The 21484-nt window shown below is 34.3% G+C and overlaps 1 protein-coding gene across 2 annotated transcripts; it reads left to right on the top strand.

Annotated features, from left to right (window-relative positions):
• The first annotated feature begins 7923 nt into the window (after window positions 1-7923).
• Window positions 7924-19943, top strand: LOC145589452 (protein ENHANCED DISEASE RESISTANCE 2-like). Of its 2 annotated transcripts, none has more exons than XR_014101682.1 (21): window positions 7924-8438; window positions 8944-9018; window positions 9111-9164; window positions 9260-9325; window positions 9407-9468; window positions 9862-9992; window positions 10089-10135; window positions 10211-10311; window positions 11739-11834; window positions 11947-12011; window positions 12118-12189; window positions 13408-13554; window positions 13647-13936; window positions 14526-14586; window positions 14708-14883; window positions 15451-15552; window positions 15667-15717; window positions 15826-15966; window positions 18391-18446; window positions 18533-18628; window positions 19111-19212. XR_014101682.1 is itself a non-coding variant. In XM_081646026.1 (21 exons), exons 1-21 carry the CDS (start codon window positions 8283-8285, stop codon window positions 19548-19550), a joined length of 2181 nt encoding a protein of 726 aa, XP_081502152.1. In that variant the 5' UTR covers window positions 7927-8282; the 3' UTR covers window positions 19551-19943. The 2 variants fall into 2 exon arrangements, 1 of the variants encoding a protein (XP_081502152.1); XM_081646026.1 differs by lacking the exon at window positions 18391-18446 and adding an exon at window positions 19461-19943 and having other exon boundaries at window positions 7927-8438.
• Window positions 19944-21484: the final 1541 nt, after the last annotated feature.

Here is a 21484-nt window from a genome sequence, read left to right as displayed (position 1 = left end):
AGAGTAGTGGAAACAAGTAGAGAGAAGCTTTTCAGGTGATGAAACATATTCATGATGGGGCATGAGTGAAGAGCGAATCATGCTAGTTTCCATAAGTTTATTATGTGTTATTGCTTTAAGGAAATTTTGCAAATTGAAGCCATTTAAAGTTCTTATTTTGCAAATTGCAGCCATTTAAAAAAATTTGCAAATTGCAGCCCAAAAGTTCGTATAAATTGTAAATTGCAGCCCAATTCAACTTTTTCATCGGTTTACATGTCACAAAAATTTCGGTTAAGGTTTTAGGGGTCATTTTGAGCCCTTAAGGATCCGAATTGAGCTCGGAATTAGCAAAAAAATAACGTAAGTGTCTCATTTTTACAGTTTCTCACAAATCGATACATTTTAATTACGCAAAACGAGGCACTTGCGTTATATTTTTGTTAATTCTGAGCTCAATTCGGACCCTTAATAACTGAAATGACCCCTAAAACCTTAACCGAAGATTTTTCAACATGTAAACCGATGAAAAAGTTGAATTGGGCTGCAATTTACAATTTATATGAACTTTTGGGGTGCAATTTGCAATTTTTTTTAAATGGCTGCAATTTGCAAAATACGAACTTTAAATGGCTGCAATTGGCAAATTTTCCTTGCTTTAATTACATTATAATATTATTGTTGCGAGACTAACGTAAAGATTTTGAGATTTGATTTGGTTTTGTTAAGGGCCTACAATGGTTCCAAGTTGACTTTTTTTTTAAGTTGAGTCATTTTAATTTATTTTAAAGGAGAGTATTCCGTTGTGTGTCTTTGATAGTTGCCTTAGCCGTTTTCACGGTGGCGGTAATATCTTAGATTTTCCTATTTAAAGTTTTAAACAGGGCAAAACAGGTATTTAAAAAGAAAGGAATTTCTAGGGTGTTACACTAGTGTTCTTTTTAACTTGAAAGATTTCTGTAATGCGATCCCAAAGTTGTTAAGCAGTCGATTTTGGGGCTAAAATCGTGTTGAGAAGGTCGGTGGAGATTGTGTCGTATATCCACTGTTTGACAATTGCATCCAGTCGCTTCCACAAGGAGTCTGACACATCCGTCGGCCGTGAAACAGTCGAGTCCATGTGATCTAACACATTATACGCACACCCATGATTCTCAAATAATTCCACCCAATTGGAGTATTGAACTTTCTCATAGTCAAGAACAAAGGGTATTGCATTCTTGATGTTATTGACGGCTAAAGCCGGATGAAATTCCGACGTTGGGGGCTTCGTCGTCCTTTTCCATTGATGAACGTCAATGAAGTGCACAAAAGAGGGATGCGGAAAGTGGGAGTGCAGAGGTCTGTAGGATGCAAAGGAAAAGAGAAAAAAAAATAAAACTTGTGAAAGCAGGATCTAAAACCTAGGCTGTATACCATGTTAGATTTCGGGAAAACTCCTCAAATTGGAGTGTGTACCATTGATCAATATATATAGAGTTTACAATACTAGTCCTAATCACGTTAGGAAATCTAATACGATAAGGATACAAAAATAAACATAAAATCTATCCTAATATGCAACAAATATTATCATAAATATAATATCTATCAATATGTATGTGCAATTATTTGGAATTAACCATTATCAAATAGCTAGAATGAGATGATAATAAAAATTGGTAAGGAAAGCGGGTATAATTTCGCGGATTCTACGCTACACTCGCCTCAATTAAAGTGGCTAGAGCCTATCATGACTTTGATGGGTAATGAGCGGATATGGATATTAATTAAAAGGTCATACTAATCAAGGTGGTAGATTTTATATATACCCCTCAAATACCTAACCCACCTACGTCCATTCTCCCACTTAAGGTTGGCAATTGGGCAGAGCGTGTACGGGTTTCCCTTTGCCCACACCCGTATCTGCCAAAAAATTCTATTCCCACACCCATATATATCACCCATGCATGGAGAGTAAATTCACACCCAATTCAGCACCCAAGTTAGTTTTTGATTGATTTTGTTAAATCTGTTTTCATTATCGTTGATTGTAAATTGTAGATGTCATATGACTTTAATTGACGAAATATAATGTCCTTTAAGACTAAGAAATTTTGAAAAATACCACCATATATTGTTCACATTTTGTACAATACCACCTCAAGTTGTTTTTATTTTTTTTAATTTTTTTAATTTTTTTTTATTACCAACTTGTTTTTTAAAAACCTTAAAAACTTCCACCACTTTTGTCCAACTCCCCTATATGATGTCACGATGGGTCCCACTAACCAAATTTCCTTCGAATTTCACCTTTCTTCTTCCCTAATCATCCTAATTAACCAATTACATATCCTCGATTTTGCATTGTCGTTTTGCTTGAAAAACAAATTAGCGAATAAAAACCCTAAATAACGCCTAATTGATTTGCAAATTGATATTAAAGTTAGACAAAGAGGAAGAAGAAGGAAAAACAGAGGTGATAATCGAGGGAAAAGAGAGGAACAATTGGTTGTGGGACCCGCCGTGACATCATATAGGGAAGTTGGGCAAAAGCGGTGGGAGTTTTTTAGGTTTTTGAGAAAACTAGGTGGTGTTTAAATAACTTTAAATAATTGTGTTATTTTTAAACTCACCCGTCATCCCTAATACCACTCTTCATATACACAAATAACACAGTTATTTAAAAGTTACTTTAAAAAAATAAATAGTTCGAGGGGGTGTAAGTTTATAAAGTAAAAGGGGGATTTGGTTGATAGTTTTTGAGTTGACCATTTTACCCTCCTCAATAATTTATAATTTATTGTTAATAAAAAAATAGGAGAAATTACACTTAAAAACACTTTGCAAAATTTCACCTTCAATTTACAAGATCCTCATATCCTTAAGATTCCAAAAGTAGGGTTCTTTTGAGTAGGACTTTTGTCATGCACTAAAGCAAGTTCTTGCGAGTAAGGTCCAGAAAGGACAATATCTACTAGTTGCTTCATGTTAACCTAGGGTGTTACAAATCTGATATAAAACATCAAAATCTAATATATCTTTTGCATTTTATTTCTTGCTTCATTTCTTCATGCACGGAATTTTAGGATAAATAATATAAAGTTCTCCCTCCTTTCCATAATATAGTTTTTGTGTTTTCTATTTTGGAGAGTCGAAATGTTGTTCCTGTTTCTATTTTTAGATGATATGAAAGACCATTATACCCTCACTTTTTTTAACTTTATTCTACATTACCCTTGAATTTTGCACATGCCTTGTACAATTTTCCACTTTCTCTCTCTAACTTTTGTCTATAGAGAGAAAAATAAATTAACTTTGTATTTAAAAATGTGAATTATAGTTTATCTTATAGGGTGGTACTGTAGGCGTCGTTCGAAGTGCGCCTACGTTAAAGCATGTTGTGAATATGCTTGGCACTCATAGGAAGTGGGAATTGACATATTACGATTAGGGATAAGGAAAGTAGAGAGCCGCCAACAAGTTTTTAAGGAACTTGTAAACCGTTCACGGATCATAAAAGGCAACCACGAATAAGGGACAACGATAGGCAACAACGATTGACCCGTGAAGGTTACACCCCATTCATAATCCATGAGATTACTAACTCCATATGGTTCGGAACCACGAAAGGAGGATCGGGGATGATGGTACAAAGTGAGTCATGGAGTCACATTCGCCCGTATTGGCCTCTACTCGATTCTTATAGTGAAAAGTATTCCTGCGATCTCAAAGGCATACAAACAAAGATTCAATTTGCTTCAAACTATTATTATACTAAATTGGTTGAATATTAATGCAACATATAATTCTAAAATATTAGTGATCACTTGAATTAATAACAAGATTAAAAAGGAACCTAAACCGATTGTCCAAATTATCTTATTAGGCGTGATTTTCAATTACATATTCCCTTTAAACATGTAATATGGTGATCATAAATAATAATAGAATAAACATTAATATTGGAAGCAATTTAACAATAATAGCGTTAGTCAAATCAAATATAAATAAACCTAATCATGATACTAGCAATAAAAATAAAATAAGTAATTAAATTAATTAATTACTCACATGACGCGCGTTCCTTTAAATTGCTACATCATGAATAAACTGTTAGTAACTTCAATGAATAATAAATCAAATGGAAATAATTAAATAAATGTAGATTTGTATTGGTCCAAACCCTCAGTTATTTGTACCTTTCACGCCTTGGTTTAAGGACGGAACCTCAGGTTAAGTATGGACTCCTTGGAGTGCTTAAGGGAAGAATGGTGTAATTAGGAATATAGGTTTAAGGCTTAGAATATGGGAGAAAAAGAATAGAATGATTTTTGGTGTAAAAGAGAGGAAGAGAGAATGATTTTGTGCCCCGAACTGCAGAAAGGAGGGGGTATTTATAGGGAAAATGAGTAGAGGGAACACACGGAACCCTAAAAAGATAAAAACCCTAAAAATTAACACCGCGACACGGCAGTGAACACCGTAACACGGTTCCAGGCACCGTCAGACGGGGGGATTTCCCATGATGCGGGGAAAATTGGAGTGACGCGGGACATATTTGACCTACGGGAAGTGAAAATGCGTGAAGGGTTTACACGGAAAAGACACGAGAAAATTCCATGACACGGCACACATACCGTGACACGACAGTGTTCACCGTGGCACGGTACAGTACACCGTGTCACGGTAAAAAAAAAGTGCGCGAAAATTACACGGAACAGCCTCGTGTCACTGAATGGGCACCGTGACACGGGAACTTGTACCGTTACGCGGTGCAAAATCCCGTGGCGCGGCAATATTGCCGTGATACGGTGGATTAAAAACATGGAAAAATGCACCGTGACACGTTGTAAATTACCGTGTCATGGCACCAGGCACCGTGCCACGTCATCAGGCGCCGTGACACAGTGCTTTTACACCGTGCGCAGTAATTCCAGTTTTTTACACGTTTTTAAAATCATCATAACTTTTGATCCGTAACTTGGAATAAGGCATATAATATATCATTGGAAAGCTTATCAAGTCTACTTTCCAACCCAATTTAAATCAGGTCAAAATAATTTGTATATTTTAAGATATGGCCGTTTTAGTGGAAGGGTGTCGATTTTGGGCCGAGTTTAGTGTTTGGCTCATATCTTTTTCGTTATAGCTCGGAATTGGGCTTATGATATATGGTTGGAAAGATTATTTCAAGGCCTATCCAACGAAATAATAATTGGATCAAAATTATAAGACCAAAAAATCAGTTTCTCTCGGTTTTGCGATGTGGACACGAAAAGTGGATAACAAGTTATGGTTTAGGGAAATGAGCTAGGAAATGGATTGGTTTATGAAATGTATTGGATAGAACATGGATTTAAGCACTCCAAAGATTAAATACTCAACCCGACCAATAATTATATTATATATATATATATATATATATATATATATATATATATATATATATATATGCATTTATTTATGTTTATCATGCAAATTTATATAAGTTAAATAAATAAATTCATTCTTATGCACACTCATCACTTAGAATAGATACATAGTGCAAAGTATAATAGTATATATATTATGCATGCATGAGTGTGCTGTGAGTTTGACTTTAAATTAGTTGTCGAATAAATGGTTTGATTATAGATGTAGCAAAAAGTTTAAAAACTTGTTATAATAATTCAGATATTTCGGGTTTAGGAAATTTGTAACAAAATATTATAGCAAAAATTGAATTATATATAGTTTATCTTGTTGATTGTATTATTCACAAAGCATCACATCTATTTATAGTTCCTCTGTTTTTCTTATATTGCTACACTTTATTTTCACAGTCTCCTAGAAATTTTTTTAAAAGGAGAGAGATAGAGAGAAAAATAAGAGGGGTTTATGTGGGTAGGAGAGATATAGAGAGAAAGAAATGTCAAAAATGGAAAGGTTGCAACTAATTCACAATTTCCAAATTATGGAAAGTATAGTAACTAAAAAGAAACGGAGGAAGTATTACAAGTCTAGAGCATATGCAATAGCCATACATGATCTAATAAGGAAAGCAAATATATACAAAATAAGAGAATATACTCTCCTTGATTAAGAAATCTAAAGTCAAATAATATGGACTACATCACTAAATATATGCTGAATATCCGTGAATCATATCGATTGGGAAACAATATTAAGCCCGTTAAAAAAAAACATTTTTAAGCAATTCAAGTATATTATATATCTTGGAGTATCCTTAATAATAGGATATTTGTCAATTATACATTTTACCAAAAAAATGAAAAAAAAAACACTAAAATTGGGACATGTGTCAGCTTTGCAGCTAGTGTACCCATATAAATAGATGGATAGATAGATTAGTCTCGTGCAATACACGATTTGATCAAATAAAAATTTTTAAATTTATTTTTTCATACCAATATTAAAAACAAAAATATTCCCAAATCAAATTAAATAAAAACATCAAATATAATAATAATAATAATAATAATAATAATAATAATAATAAAGCTAGTAGAAAAATTGAATGATTAAAGAGTATCCCAGGAAGACAAGTTAATTATTATTGTTAAATAGAATAGACCATTTTTCATAATTTGATACTAAGGGCCTGTTCTGATTTACTGAAATGAGCTGAACTGAATGGAACTGAATTGAACTGAATATTTTATGAGGGAAGGAAATTAGAAAGTGAACTGAACTGAAAATAAGCTGAAGAGAACAGGTCTAATAATGATGTAATTGACGTGAGTTTTAATAAAATAAAATAAAAGTCACAAAACAATTACATCATTTATAGATTTGGAGGCAAAATTTTTAATCACAACATGACATGTGTCTAATTTTAAAACAAAACGATGTCGGTGGTTACTACTTTAGTATTAGTTCTAGATATAGTTATTGATGATTGATGAGGTAAATTGTTATTTAAAATAAAAAATAAAAAAATAAAAACAGTTACAACTAAAATAAAAATGGTAGTAAAAGATATAAGGAACACGGTTTAAAAAAAAGAAAGGATTTTGGGAGGGAAAATAGTCGTAATGGTTATTGCTTTGATGCCTAAATATACTCCGTATCTACTAATCTCATTTTTTTAACAAAATAATAACTTCTTCACAAATTCGTATATTTGGTTGGCCACGGGGTTATAGTACTTCGTTAGTGTTATAGGAATTACACGGTCAATATTTAGGGGTTACTTCGTCGGTGTTACAGGGGCCTTCGACAATGTTCTAGAGGTTACTCGGTCAGTGTTTTATGGGTTACTTTGTTCTTTTGCATACGACCACACGGTGTGGTTAGCCGCACACAAGACGCTCTTTAACTTCTTTAGTCTTGTTTTTATTACAAGGGTAAAAAAAAAAAAAAAAAACTTATCAAAGTAATTAAAAAAACTTTTTTTTTAATTTTTTTTATTTAGTGTCTTATTAATTTTATTATTCAATTTCTAACTTTCTTTTTTCGTTTTTTAACGAGTAGAAAATACATTTCATTTATAAAATAATCAAACGACATTTACAAACAATTCATAAGAAATCTAAAATTCCAACACAAATATATAATATATAATATGTGAGTTAATACTAATTATTATATCATAGGTTTGATCAATAATAAGTAAAAAACTTTATCTTAATCAATACAATATGTGAGTTAATACTAATTCGACTTGAAATCCACTAATGCATAGTATTAAATTCAAGATATAAGTCGCTTTTTAAATGAATTACCCTATATTATATAGCCTTTGACTCCAAATACTCTTAAAGCACTCGGAGTTTCAATTATTTTCAATTTTTTATGAAGTATTTATAGGTGTCAATTATAATTCGGATCGGATCAAATCCGCTTAATTTCATAACTACCTGTTACCTCTCACCCCATCCACAAAACCAACTTGACTTGCAAAAGAAAAAGAGAGAAAAAAACAACTAGACTTGGTAATGAAGTTGCAGCCACTAATTAATGGTAGGCCCATCACTGGTAATCTGTCAATCTTTTGTCTTACACAGTCAGCCAATCAATCACTGCCATTGACAGACTAAACTTGTAAAGAGAAAGAGACTCCCTTCAACTCCCCTTCTTCAACAAGACTCTCAATTAGATTCGCTTTAATCATAAATTAACAATTTTTAATCTTGTTTATCTTAATAATTCTCTGATTCCCTCTTAAAATTGGGTCAAAAATTATTCCAAAAAAACTTTGAATATTAGCAAGATTAAAAGCGCTTTATTATTAAAAAAAACCCATTAATTATAACTGAAATTTTCTGGAAGACTAACACGATTGAAGAAGTGGGTATTGCAGATTTGCAGTAATTACTCAAATGGGTATGTCTGAAACTGGAGAAAAAATTGAGGGTTGGTTGTATTTGATTAGTTCTAATCGTCTGGGATTGAAGAATTCGCGAAAACGCTACTTTGTTCTTCAGAATCATCATTTCAAATGCTACAAATCAATCCCTAATTCCCAAAATGAGTTGGTAATGAAATTTTTAAACTGTTTTATTAGATTTATCTTTACTATACTGATTGTGCATAACTGAATAACTGCACTATTTTTTGGGGAATTTTTATTTAATTTTGCTGTGATTAAGGTTTAATGATAATGTAGAATTGTGCCTTCTGGAAATTTTAATATTTGATGTGTCTTGAACTAATTTATTTTATCTGTTGCATGCATACACTGTTTGTTGGATGAATGTCGGGTTCGTAACGGTTATAAACAATTTATCTATGATGCACATTGTATGTTGTAATGTTATAAGGTCTCAATTGGGTCATAGTTGTTCTACCTATGATGAGACCATCTATATGCTTATTTCTAGTATAACTTATTGAACTAATTGCTGTCTGAAGTTTGCTGCAGATTATGCATTTTAGTCGTGTTCTCAAAATGTTATTTTGGAATTTGATTTTGTCTTTGTAGGAGGAGCCATAATTTTCTAAGTTGCATAAACCCTCTGCTTGTGATTTGGTTTGTTTCAGCATCCTGTCAAAAGCACGATCGTAGACTCCTGCATTCGTGTTGCAGATAATGGCAGAGAGAGTATTCACAGAAAAGTAAGGATGATTAGGTTTGAGATGGGGTTTGAGATGATCTATATTGTCGCCTTTCTAATGCCTTTTATCAAAATTCTATGTTTGGCTTGCAGGTATTCTTTATTTTCACACTTTATAATAGTTCTAATCACAATGATCAGCTAAAGGTATACCGATTTTCTATCAGAGTTTGTTGTTGCTATTATTATTGTCATCTTATTATCATAGTGAGATATCCTAATGTCGGAAGACAAAATTATAGTTGGGCGCAAGTAGTCCTGAAGTAGCAGCCAGATGGATCCATTTCTTTCAGGAAGCAGTATCTAAGGTTTAAAGTTGTTTTTTTATGTCTTTTATATCAACTGAGATTTTGAGGCCCTTTAAAGTAAACAGGCTTTCCTCTATGTAGGTGTGTCCCATTGATGAGATTAGTGGTTTGGGTTGTCCCAAGAACACATGGCAGTCTTACAGGTAACCTGGTTGTCATGCAGATGTGTCTTGTTTACTTGATCAACTTCTTATACAGTTTGTAATACGCTGTTCTGATCATATCAGTATGGCAGTTGGTTTCATACTATTGGTAGCTTTCCTACATTTTCCAAAAGATTTAAAGGATATTTGTAGTAGCTGGTGCTATCTTATAGTGAATAGTTTTGCTATGCTTATTAGATTTTACATTTCATCTCAAATCTCCATGCAGAACATTGAACACTTCCACATTGATAAGGATACTTGGTGGGCAATTTTAGTCTAATCTAAGACCCAGACCCTTGCCTTAGTTTAGCGCTTGTAGCTGAGATTGTGTGTGTTAAAAATTTTATGAGCCAAAAAGTTGACGTTAGTGCAAAATCTTCTGTGAAACAGATTGAACAGTTCTAAGAGGATACATCATTCCAGTTCAACAAATTGGCCTACTGGTTCATCTTCTCAAATGGATCTTATAACTACTGATGTTGTCGCACCTTCTGCATGGACAATTTTTGGATGTCAGAATGGTAAGACTTGGTATTTTCCATGAAGTTTTTTTAAAACACACACACACACACACACAAGAAACAAGGAAAATAATTGTATTAATTATCTTGTTGCAGGATTACGACTATTTAAAGAAGCCAAAGACAGGGATATTCATGGAAAGGTTGGTAGCCTTCTGAAACTCCAAATCTCTGCTTTCTAACCTGAAATATTTCGCTGATTCATCTTTTTTATTCAGCGGTGGGATGACCATCCTGCAATCATGGCTGTTGGTGTTGTGGATGGAACGTCAGAGAACATATTCCGGGCTGTCATGTCTCTCGGTTCCTTAAGATCACAGTAAGCTTGGTGAAATTTTGTACAGTAACATATTTTTATATGATAGAGCTTTTCTTTTCTTGCACTTTGCATATTTCATCATACTTGTACAGATACATCATAATATGAGTATTATTTTTCTGGTTGGCTTCTTTCCCTATGGATTTTTATCAACAAGATAGTGTATAGGTGTGCTAACTGTTCTGAAAATGTTAGTACCTTCATATGGTGAATAGGAGAGATGATAATTTAATCAAACATTATTGTCTCTCATTTGTTTTAAGCACAGCAATATGATCTATTAAAAAACTTAATAAAGAAACGAGGTCTGAGGGGCATAGTGGATCCACAACGTAATTATATATGACCCTAAAAGTTGTAGCCCTTGCAGGAAATTTAGAAAGCAACAATAAGATGAATAATACGTATATTATTTTGCAAGGCAGTGAAATGCAACCTGTTAAACTTTTTTATGAGAAAGTATGTATGTGAAAATAAATTAATAAATAAATTATGATCCTGGTGTAACATATAAGAGAATCAATTGGAAATGTTTAGCATGAAAGAGATCTATAATCTAGCTGTTGCATGAGTAGTGAAGAGTGATCTTTGGCTGCATCTGTGATGAAGAGTGTACTATTGCTGAATCAGTGGTGAAGAGTGATGTCACTCACTGAATCGATAGTCTAATTATGCGGGAAATTGATTTTTTTTTTTTTTAACAAAAAAAGATATACAATTAAATAGTTTTGAATAGTGCGACAGGTATTGACAAAATTAGCTGTATGTTTTATGACTAATTGCTATCTGAATTATAAATTCCAACTCATTTGCTCTTTGCTTCATATAAAGATTTCATCTGGGATTCATCTCAGGGTTGTGTTCCTGCTTTCTTTTCTCCACCATTTCAATTCAATAAGTGGAGAGCTTGCTTGACATTTCTACGAAGTTCCCAGTTTTTATCTTCACTTTCTTGAGAAACCATTGATTTAATATTTTTTTTTAATACTGACTAAGATGAGAATAGACCCCTGTGCCCCCTCATTGAAGCTTGATAAGCAGATATTTCTTTCTTTCTTTTTTTTTTATTCTTTTTTTTTTATTTTTTATTTTTTTTGTGGCTCAATAAATTTACTAATGCGAGGGTACCTCTAGATTCAACATAAGCTGTGGCTATATACTTGCTGAAAGGAAGCTTATGATACCCTTCATTAGCAGACATGGGAACTTGTTTTGGTTTTTGGCTAATATGTATGATCAATGTGGTCCAAACTAACTTTTTAGAATGGGCTGTTCCTGTGACTAATCTGTCCTAAAGTCTGGTCCTGAAGAGAGACATTTTTCTAATTATTATTTTGAATTATTAAAATCTTTTGAGCATAGGAATTGTCACATCTTTCTCTTTGTATTGTTTCAGCAACTAATTTGATTTATTAATTTATTTTTAGATGGGATTACTCTTTTTATAGAGGGAATGTTGTTGAGAACCTTGATGGCCATACAGATATAGTTCACAAGGAGCTATGTGCTTCTTGGCTACCTTGGTGAGAAATTTATTGAATGCTACATGATGGTTATATCTATTAAATTACTCTGAGGTTATTTTGGTTTTCATGATACCAAATTACCAACTAAATAGTTTTTCATGCTTTCCAGGGGAATGAAACAAAGAGACCTCTTGTTGAGACGGTATTGGAGAAGGGATGATGATGGAACATATGGTGCATATATATTGCTTTAGTGCTTAACCTTCATTACAAGCTGAGTTTTATTATTTCCATACTGATAGCTGCATAGCTCATAGTTTCTCTGATTTTTGTTTCACAGTGATCCTTTATCATTCGGTATATCACAAAAAGTGCCCTCAACAGAAAGGCTTTGTTCGTGCGTGCCTTAAAAGTAATGTACTTTTGAGCTACACATTTATCTAGAATTTACCGTATCTACTGCTATGTTCATTCTACAATCCAATTTTTATAATTCTGAGCTGACTATTTACTAGTTTTCTGGAAGAATGCACATGCCTGCTGACTCTGCTCTATTTCCTGACCCATTAATTTTGGCCATCTTTTTATTAATTCAAGCAACATCCTAAAATTTTACAGAACAGTGGTGTAAGAAGTGTTTGGCCATTAGACATGGTTAGAAAAATATCCCAGGTATAAAATTTGTTCTGCTTCATTCTTTTATCAGGAAGCATATGTCTATAGCATCAAGTCTACAAAGCTAAGGTCACCATTGTGGAAAGTCAACAAAGTAGAACGTTGCCTATTTGGGGCACAAAAATGAAATTCCTTTTAATTGGACTGTTCTAATGCTGCAATCATGTTTCATCCAAAATTCCAGTTAACGTGACATGCAGTGAAGTTGATCTTTTGTATTGGTTGCGGTTTTTGCCTTTGTGCTGAATTTTCTTATTTACACCTTGAAATGAGGAAGCATTTATTACCTTGCAAGGACTTAGGAGTTTGATTAATGACACTAGGAATAGCTAAGAAATAACTGTTGAAGGAATTATTATCATACTTCCTCCCTATGTTACTCGGACTCTTCATTTCACCTCATGTACCCGTGCCAGACCCTCAACACTCAGACATGGATATGACACTTGGACCTTCATTTTAGTTCAAAATCATAGAATTTTTTAACAAAATAGCCGAGTCGGACACTTGAACACATACCTATGTCGGACATGGGTACCCAAGTCCGAGTAACATAGCTTCCTCCATTTTACGAAAAATGCAACACCTCATATTTCATGTTGATGAATTGTTTCAATAACTAATATCTTTAATCATCAGTAAGTAAAAATTATAAAAAAAACTGACATTATGAAAATATAAATCATAAAAGTTAGTCAGAGTAGAGTATGTGAATTGTGCATAAGCACAGTGTTGTAATTTTAGTGAAAAGGAGGAAGTATATTGCTTATATTGTATATTTATGAATTCTTGTATTGAGTCCTTTGGTTATTTAGATGAAGAGTCTATTTGATACTAGTGACTACACAATATTTCAATAGAATCATTTCTATTTTCTAATATATAGTATTTTTTTAAGGTCCAAATTCATGTCATGTGTAAACTGTAGTTTGATTAGGGGATGCTCTTTTTGCAGGTGGAGGTTATGTAATAACTCCTATCAGCCATGGGAAGCAGTCTGTTGTGAAACATATGCTTGCCATTGATTGGAAACAGTGGGCAGCTTATTTGGCACCCTCTTTAGCCCGATCTACTACTATACATATGCTTGGAAGAATTGCTGGTATGGCTTTTTCTAAACATGCAATATTGATTTTGGGTTGTGCATATCAAATATCTTCCATGAGTCCATGCCTTAGAGAGTTTTGTTTACAGCATTAAGGGAACTTTTCAAAGCAAGGGCAGGAGATTGCTTCTCTAATATAATATCTGGTGATTTGGCTTTTTGCCATAACACACAGAATGAGAATAGGACTGAAATTTACCCACCTTCTCCTAACGGGGTAGAAAATATGGAAGAGCAAAAAGACGAAACAGCTGAACTTGGTAGCCTTGCTGAACTCAATGATGTTAGTGACGAATTTTTTGATGCTCCAGAAGGATCAGATTTTGATCTACCAGATCATGGTTGGCCTTCTGATTGCAGTCCAGAGACAATTTTGCAGGTATAAAAACTCTTATTAATTTCACCTAGTATATGTATGGGAGTCAGTGAAAACTTAACTAATTTCAATCTGATGTAGCTTATAGTAGCGTTCTCCTTGGGCCAGCATAAAAAATTATTCTCCACGTCTTAATCACTAAGAACTATGAAATCTTTCTTTTTCTAGTAATTAATAAAGTTACTCTTGGTTGGTCTGAATCACCTCATTAGTAATCAGTTCCTGACTCCTTGTCTATGCCATTGCTACATACTATTGTCATTGAAGTTCATAATTGTTTTTAGCAAAATTGCTTCTGACCGGATCATTTTGTAACTACCCTAAGTTTAATGGTAGTGGCAGAATGAGAAATTTTAAAACTATAGGTTTCATAAAAACTGATCAGAAATTTGTGATCAGAATATTTCAATTTGGGTTTCCTCCTAAAAAATTAAATAAAGTGTGATAAAACTGAATTATAATCTTTATCAAGCTTATAATTTTCATAGCAGTATAGGACCCTCCTTAATATAACCGTTAGTCTTACTTTGGATTTTATTCATACTATCTGCTGGCTTCATCATGTCATCTTACTTCTGCTCTGAATTGGTAGGATTCACGGCCAAAGCTATCAACTGCTGCTGTGTTTGCAAAAAAATTGCATGAGTTAGCAGGTCAGTTAAATGTTTGAATTAATTGTGAATTTAAGGCATACTGCAAGCTAAATTTATCACGAATGGCATTAAGAAGTGCTCCTATATACTAGAAGTCTTGAACTGGTTTCTTTTGATTCAGTGCATAAGAAGGGCTACGTCGATTTGGTAGAGATGGCTGCCAAAGATGGAACATCTTCTTGCTATGGTGCAACACTTAATAAGGATCCAACATGTACCATTGCTTCCAGTTGGACAACAGCCGAACCATCTACATTTCTGATTCGTGGAAAGACTTATTTAAAAGACAGTAAAAAAGTATGTGGGTAAAGAATGCTGATAATGATTGATTATTAATGTTGGTCTTCGAAAAAAAGTAATGTTGACTAGGGTTCTTGTCTTAAGATAAAGTTGTGGCAAGTTGAATGCAAGATGCAGCTTTTAGATAGATTACTAATATTAGGCTCCCTTTTTTTAAAATTAAAATTATTTTCTTGGTTTCAGCAATTTCATTGCCTGACATCTTACTTCTTTCCTTTTTCTTACCAAATTTGGTCATTATGTCATCATCTTCATGGTACCATGGATCATATATAACCTGTGAAAATTATATCATGTAGTGGTTTGACATCTCTGAAAAAGACAGCATCCCCAGCTTAATATGGTGGATTTTCACAAGTGTGTCAATGTTATGAGACGCGTGCTCCTCCATTTTCTAGTGCTAGCTTTTATTAATAGAACTTCATATGAATTAAATTACTAAGAGAAAAGGATTTGTAGGCCTATAAGATAATCTTATTCCGCACAATCGCTGATGCATTTTTGGAGTATTTCAGAGCTCACTATTTTTATGCAATTACTTAAGTGGTTATGTATGGTATGCAGATTAAAGCAAATCATACCTTGATGAAAATGGTTGCTGCTGACTGGCTATCATCTGACAAAAGAGAAGATGATCTTGGGGGTCGCCCTGGTAGTATTGTGCAGGTTATTGCGATCACTTTGTTATTTTTGTGCTGATAATGTGTCTAATGTCAATGAAAGCTTAAACTGCAAGTAGATAGTTTGAATTAATAGAAGATACTTGTTTCTGGCTCACAGAATTATGCAGCGAAGGGCGGGTCTGAATTCTTTTTCATAGTGAATATACAGGTATTCTTTGTCAGTTTGTTAACTTGATTATTATTGCAGTTATGAGAAATTTTTAATATCCTAAATCTACAGAACTACATTACTAAGTTTCTAGGTTATATTACCCAGGTCCCTGGATCAAAGACATACAATCTAGTACTGTACTATATGATTAATAATCTAGAAGATGCACCTCGGCTGAAGAGTTTTGTTGACAGAGACGATGCTTACAGAAATTCAAAATTCAAACTTATTCCATACATATCCAAGGTCAGTGTGTACAAAACTGGTCTCTGCTCTGGGAAATGCTTTAGATTTTTTATCCTGTCTATCTTGTGCAATTAAAACTTGTTTTGTGCATTTTTGATGATTTCATCCATTGAATATTTCGTGGACTCTATGGTGCTTATCCTGCCCGATAATCCTGTCAAGCTGACTGCCTTCTCATACTTACCATAGAAGAGTAGATAGTCTTGGGTGTGACCATGTCACACTAACTTATTGTGAGACTCTAAAAGGTAAGAAGTGGTCAATCACGAACAGAAAATGTCCATATTAGACAATCACAAGTGCATGCTGGTAACTTCCAAAATGAGTGACATTTCTGCCTGTCTGGTGGCACTTACTACTTAGTGTCACAGTGGTACTGCTTCGTACTGCCAGAAGATTTTGTATTACTACCACAGGGATTTATTGAAGCATCTCACCAAAAAGTTTCATAGTATTATCAATGCACCTTCAAGATCACGCTTTCAAAAACGTTAGTCTTAGTATTATCACACTTTCACGAGAACCCTTAAAAGTATTTACAGATCTTTACCGTGCCCAGATTCCTCGCTGAAACTAGCAGCAGATGGATAGCTGGATGGCATAGAGGTCATTTGCAGAGGTACAGGGAATCCTCCCACTATAAGCCTCTGCATTTGTTATTCACCTCCATCCTACTGTTATTCAGTTAATCCCATGCGAAGGAAATGCCCTTGTGCACAATCGTGAGGCTAATTAACTTTCAAGGGGAATTATGAATTCCAGATTTTTTATTTTTATATATTATAAACCCATCATTGACAGAACTGGAATTCGTAGATCTGGTTCGTTTCATCCACCTGATGACTTTTCTCCTGACCTTACAGAATAGTGTCCATCTTTGGTAAACTGCCAAGCCAGCCCATCTAAAGATGCCACAAGCCAGAATTTTAAAAATTTCTTCAGCCTTAAACAGAAAGATTTCCCTTGAGTTAGTTTCTCACAATCTCATGCCAATGACAGCCATATTGCTCAACTAAAGATGCCACAAGCCCAATCTCCGTAACTAAACTTTTTTTTTTTTTTTTTTTTTTTGGGGGGGGGGGGGGGGGGGAGAATGCTAAAGAGAAACAGGTTTTTTTTGTCTTGCATCTCAAATTCCGATTATGGTGTAATCCTCAACTACCTGTCCCCAACCATCCTTAATAATCTCTAGGAACCAATTATTCAACTTTAAGTGTTGCTCAGTAGGCCCAAAACACCATCAAGCTACTCACAATTAAGTATTGTGAATTGTGATATCAACAATTGAGCAACCAAGGAATTTGGTGCTTTAAATTGTGCCAGGATTTTCAGCAAGGAGAGCCTCATTGCAAGATTCTTTTGAAAGAAATCCAATTTACCATTATTCTTAGTTTCACATAAATTTTCCAAAAAAATCAAGTGCATTTATGTATATTCTTCACTTTTTTCCCCACCAAAAATGAGCGACCAAATCTTGTAGTTCATTTCATTTGTAGATGGGAAGTTTGATGGGCTTATTATATAGGCAGGGACCGACTGGGCCTCCACCTGTGTGAGGATATTTCTACCAACAATGATGCTAATTGCAGCTTTTCTATATTCTTTTGCAAATGTTCAAGTATACTATCTGTACCTCTCTGCGATTGTTGGCATTCCCAAGTACTTGAAAAAAGTATATTCCACCGCTACCACGTGAGGAATCTCCATATTATGCCTATCCATTGCTGATACATTAAAAACTTTCAACTAGAAGATATTAGTCTTTTGTCCTGATGCTTCGTGTTTTTAACACCTTTAAGATAAAAATAAAAGTTCTTGTATTTCCCTAGCAAAATATGAGAATATCATTTGCACTGAGGAGGTGAGAAATACAGGGTCATCCCTTCAAATACTGATACCCTGCAAATTATTCCTGCAGAGAAATTAGAGACTTGTAATAGACAGTGTTTGCTAATTTCTCCCTGCCGTGAACCTTTACCCTTTGATTTGTAATGTTGTAGTAGACAGTGTAATCTGGTAAAGAGTAAATTCTATTGATTGACTCAAAATGCATGTGTTTCAGGAATCTAACAAATCTATATGTTCCTTGTGTGTGCTTAATCCTGTGGAGAAGTTCAAGTTTGTGCAAATCTTTGATTGGAAAATGTTCAAGTTTTCCTTATAATTTAGTCAAAACTATATTCTAGAAATGAGCCTGTTCGCTGCTTTAACATGGTGTATCAATTACATTGCATGCATATTAATGTCTTAACCTTTACAAAAAAAGGAAGAACCATTGCGTACTGTTCTTGCTGTGTGCAGAGAAGGTCCATGTGTGCCATCTTGCCCTGTACTGTTACGGCTTGTGTCTAAACTTTAAGCTCATACCACAATACAATTTTGTTTAGATGTTTACTATAATGTTCTATGCCTCTGGAAGTGTAGAATCCTCTTGGGGAGAGAGACTGGAAAACACGGCATCTTATGTCATTGTCTTGTCAGTGAGTTTTTGGAAGGGTTTTCATCAGAAATTTATAATATTATTCTTCTGGAATGCCACCTGTTTAACCCAGTCTATTTATTTCAGGGCTCATGGATTGTCAAACAAAGTGTTGGAAAGAAAGCATGCTTAGTGGGCCAAGCATTGGAAATTAATTATTTCCAAGGGACGAATTACATAGAGGTAGGTGCTTGACAATCAAAATATTATCTTTGTAATTATGTTGGATTTTGGCTTGTTTATTTTGGAGCTTTCTCGTGGCGACCCTTGGTAATTGGCAGACATATTGGGGTTTAATTCTTAAATTCACTATCAAAGCTCTGCAAATTGTTCTATTTATGTTCATTTTTGACTTCATCTGAGCATGTTCATTAATCTTGAATCCCTTGATATCTAGACTTTGTTACTTGGAATGTGTCATCCTATCATCAATTACCAAGACTATAAGCTGTAAAATGTAGGACTTTAAGCTGTAAAAATGTAAGACTTTAAGCTGGTAGTCGGCTAGAAACTTCTTAACATCAGTGATTCAGTATATCTTTTGCAATTATGGAAAGTGAACATTTTAGACTATGTTTGCTTTCAGTCATTTGGATCACATTGGTGGGAGTTTTTACGAGGCTGTAAAGTGGAGCTCTGACTGTTTTTTTCTGCAATCCTTGCAGCTTGGAATTGATATTGGCTCATCATCAGTGGCAAGAGGAGTAGTTAGTCTTGTTCTTGGCTACCTTAACAACTTGGTTATTGAAATGGCATTCTTGATTCAGGTACAACTTGGTTATATACGCAGGCAGAAGGAACTTATCTTTTTCAAATTATTAAACTATTGGAAGTTATATACGAAGTAATACATTTAGAATGTGGCTTGTATTTACAGTCCGAGTTCAGATTTTACGACTTTATCATTTTATTGAAAAATGTTGTGTCTTGATTAATTAATCAATTACTATGGAACACTAAACTGGAACTGGAAGCATTTTAAAATTGTTGATCTTCTGTGAACTGTTGTTTGTAGGCTGATACAGATGAAGAGCTCCCTGAACAACTTCTTGGAACCTGTCGTCTCAACCATGTAGATGCTTCTAACGCGGTTCAAGTAACATAATAAAATCAGAATCAGGGTTTTATTCATTTACTTTTCCGATGAGGCGCCTTATTATCTTGAGATTGAAGCATTTGGTGTTCTTCATTGTCTACAATGAGGCTACCATGATGAAGTGAAAATTTGATTTTAAACCAAAAATTTTCACATGTATATCCTAGTTCTTTGATGTACATAACTGATTTGTTGGGTTTTACTAATTTATAGTGGATAGTCAATTCTTTGTTGTCTCATAGGGTGTACTATGTAGTATAGGATCTTACTATTTTAGCAAAGAAAAAGGTCTAGCTGTAGTGAAAAAGGTATGGATTGATATTGGACATCCTGTATCAACCGAAATCTCATCCTCTCTACCAAAAGCCATTCGATTGCGCCTCAAAAATTTGTATTGGATTATATGTAGTATTTTATATACCTTAGTTTCAAAATGTTTTTTTTATTTATTTTTTTTTTTTTAATGATGAAAAATTCATAATGTTCTTAACATTTGCTATTTACACAAGAATTCTGCATAAAGTGTCTAATGATAGGCCTTGTAAATGGGCACACTTGCATCAAAATTCATAATTTTTTTGCGCAAGAGTTAAAAATTTGATACTTGCTACTTTACAACTTATTTTTACCCAATGCCAGTTAAAGCTAAAAGCTACTCAATATTGATGACTAGATTAAAATCTCGTGCAATGCACAGTTGTAAAAAGATTTGCAGAATTATTTTATTTGGGTATATATGGAATATGACTGTCAAACTGGAAAGAAAATATTATAAGGTATAAATAGTTTACTTAAAGATTTTGGAAAAAAAAAAAAAAGCAATTAAGACGGGAAATTTTTCTAGAAGGTTATGACAAGTATCATTGGTTATACGCTTTTAGTATAAGTTAATAGATTTTGCCAAACATAGCCTTAATACAAGTAGGTCTAGTACAACTTAGTTCATTAAGAATCTACATGGCGACCTCTAGTTTTTGTCATTTCTATTTTGTGGGAAAAAAAATTGACACAATAACCTCTTAATTTGATTAATCTGCGCAAATACCCTGTCGATGTGTCGTTGAGCCCACCACCACCACCACCTCCAACCCATTACCGCCTAACCCCACCTACCTACCCCTGTAACTACCCTACCCACCCAACTCCGCCTCAAACCCGCCCCACCACTGCACAACCCTAAGGTTCGAGACCACCTCCCCAATTTGAAACAACCTGCTCACCTAAGAACTACCCACCCCCATTGAAAACCAACCACCTGAAAACACTTGAATAGGATAGGGGTGGGTGATTTTGAACTGAGATGGGTTCGAAGTGAATTAGGTGGTTTTGGGTTGGGTGTTTTGGGTGTGAGGGAGAATGGGATTGTTTTTAGAGTGGTTGTAGGGTGATTAGGGTTAGAGGTGGTGGCTATTGGGTGGCAACGGTGGTGGTGATTTTGGTGGCTTACCTACTAAGATTAGGTGGGTGATATGGTGTTAATTAGCAGTAAGTTAGTTAATTTTAGATTAAGGTTAAAAAATTAGGAAAATTTGTTAATTACTACCTCAAAAAAGGGGTCTTTGTGAATTACTACTCCTAAAAAAAAAATTGTTAATTACTACCATTAAAACTGATTAATTCTAGCAACTACTATTTTTTTTACTAATCAGCCTACTTAAGCTCTTAATGATATCATTATTCATCTAAATTCTAATTAGTAGCTCTTAAACCTTAATTAATTAAATAAACTGTAGCACTACCTTCCCACCACCATTGCACCACCTCCGGCGGCCCCCCTTTGGCCCCTTAACACCTCCGACAACTCCTCCACTATGAAACCCACTCCCTCGCTCAATCCCCCACCACGAAACCCACCCTCCCGTTCCCCCACCACAAGATCCACCCTCTTCTTGTTCTCCCACCACGATTTCCACCTCTATTCCGCTTCCTCGACATACAATTCC

Source organism: Chenopodium album, chromosome 17 (genome assembly GCF_948465745.1).
Source record: "Chenopodium album chromosome 17, dcCheAlbu1.1, whole genome shotgun sequence".
Lineage (NCBI taxonomy): Eukaryota > Viridiplantae > Streptophyta > Magnoliopsida > Caryophyllales > Amaranthaceae > Chenopodium > Chenopodium album.
This window is presented reverse-complemented; position numbering and strand designations above follow the sequence as displayed.

Coding starts and splice junctions, on each gene's coding strand:
- LOC145589452 (XM_081646026.1), top strand. CDS start 8,283: ATGGGTATGTCTGAAACTGGAGAAAAAATTGAGGGTTGGTTGTATTTG. Junction 9,326..9,406: donor TTCAGGAAGCAGTATCTAAG/GTTTAAAGTTGT, acceptor TCCTCTATGTAG/GTGTGTCCCATTGATGAGAT. Junction 9,469..9,861: donor AACACATGGCAGTCTTACAG/GTAACCTGGTTG, acceptor TCTGTGAAACAG/ATTGAACAGTTCTAAGAGGA.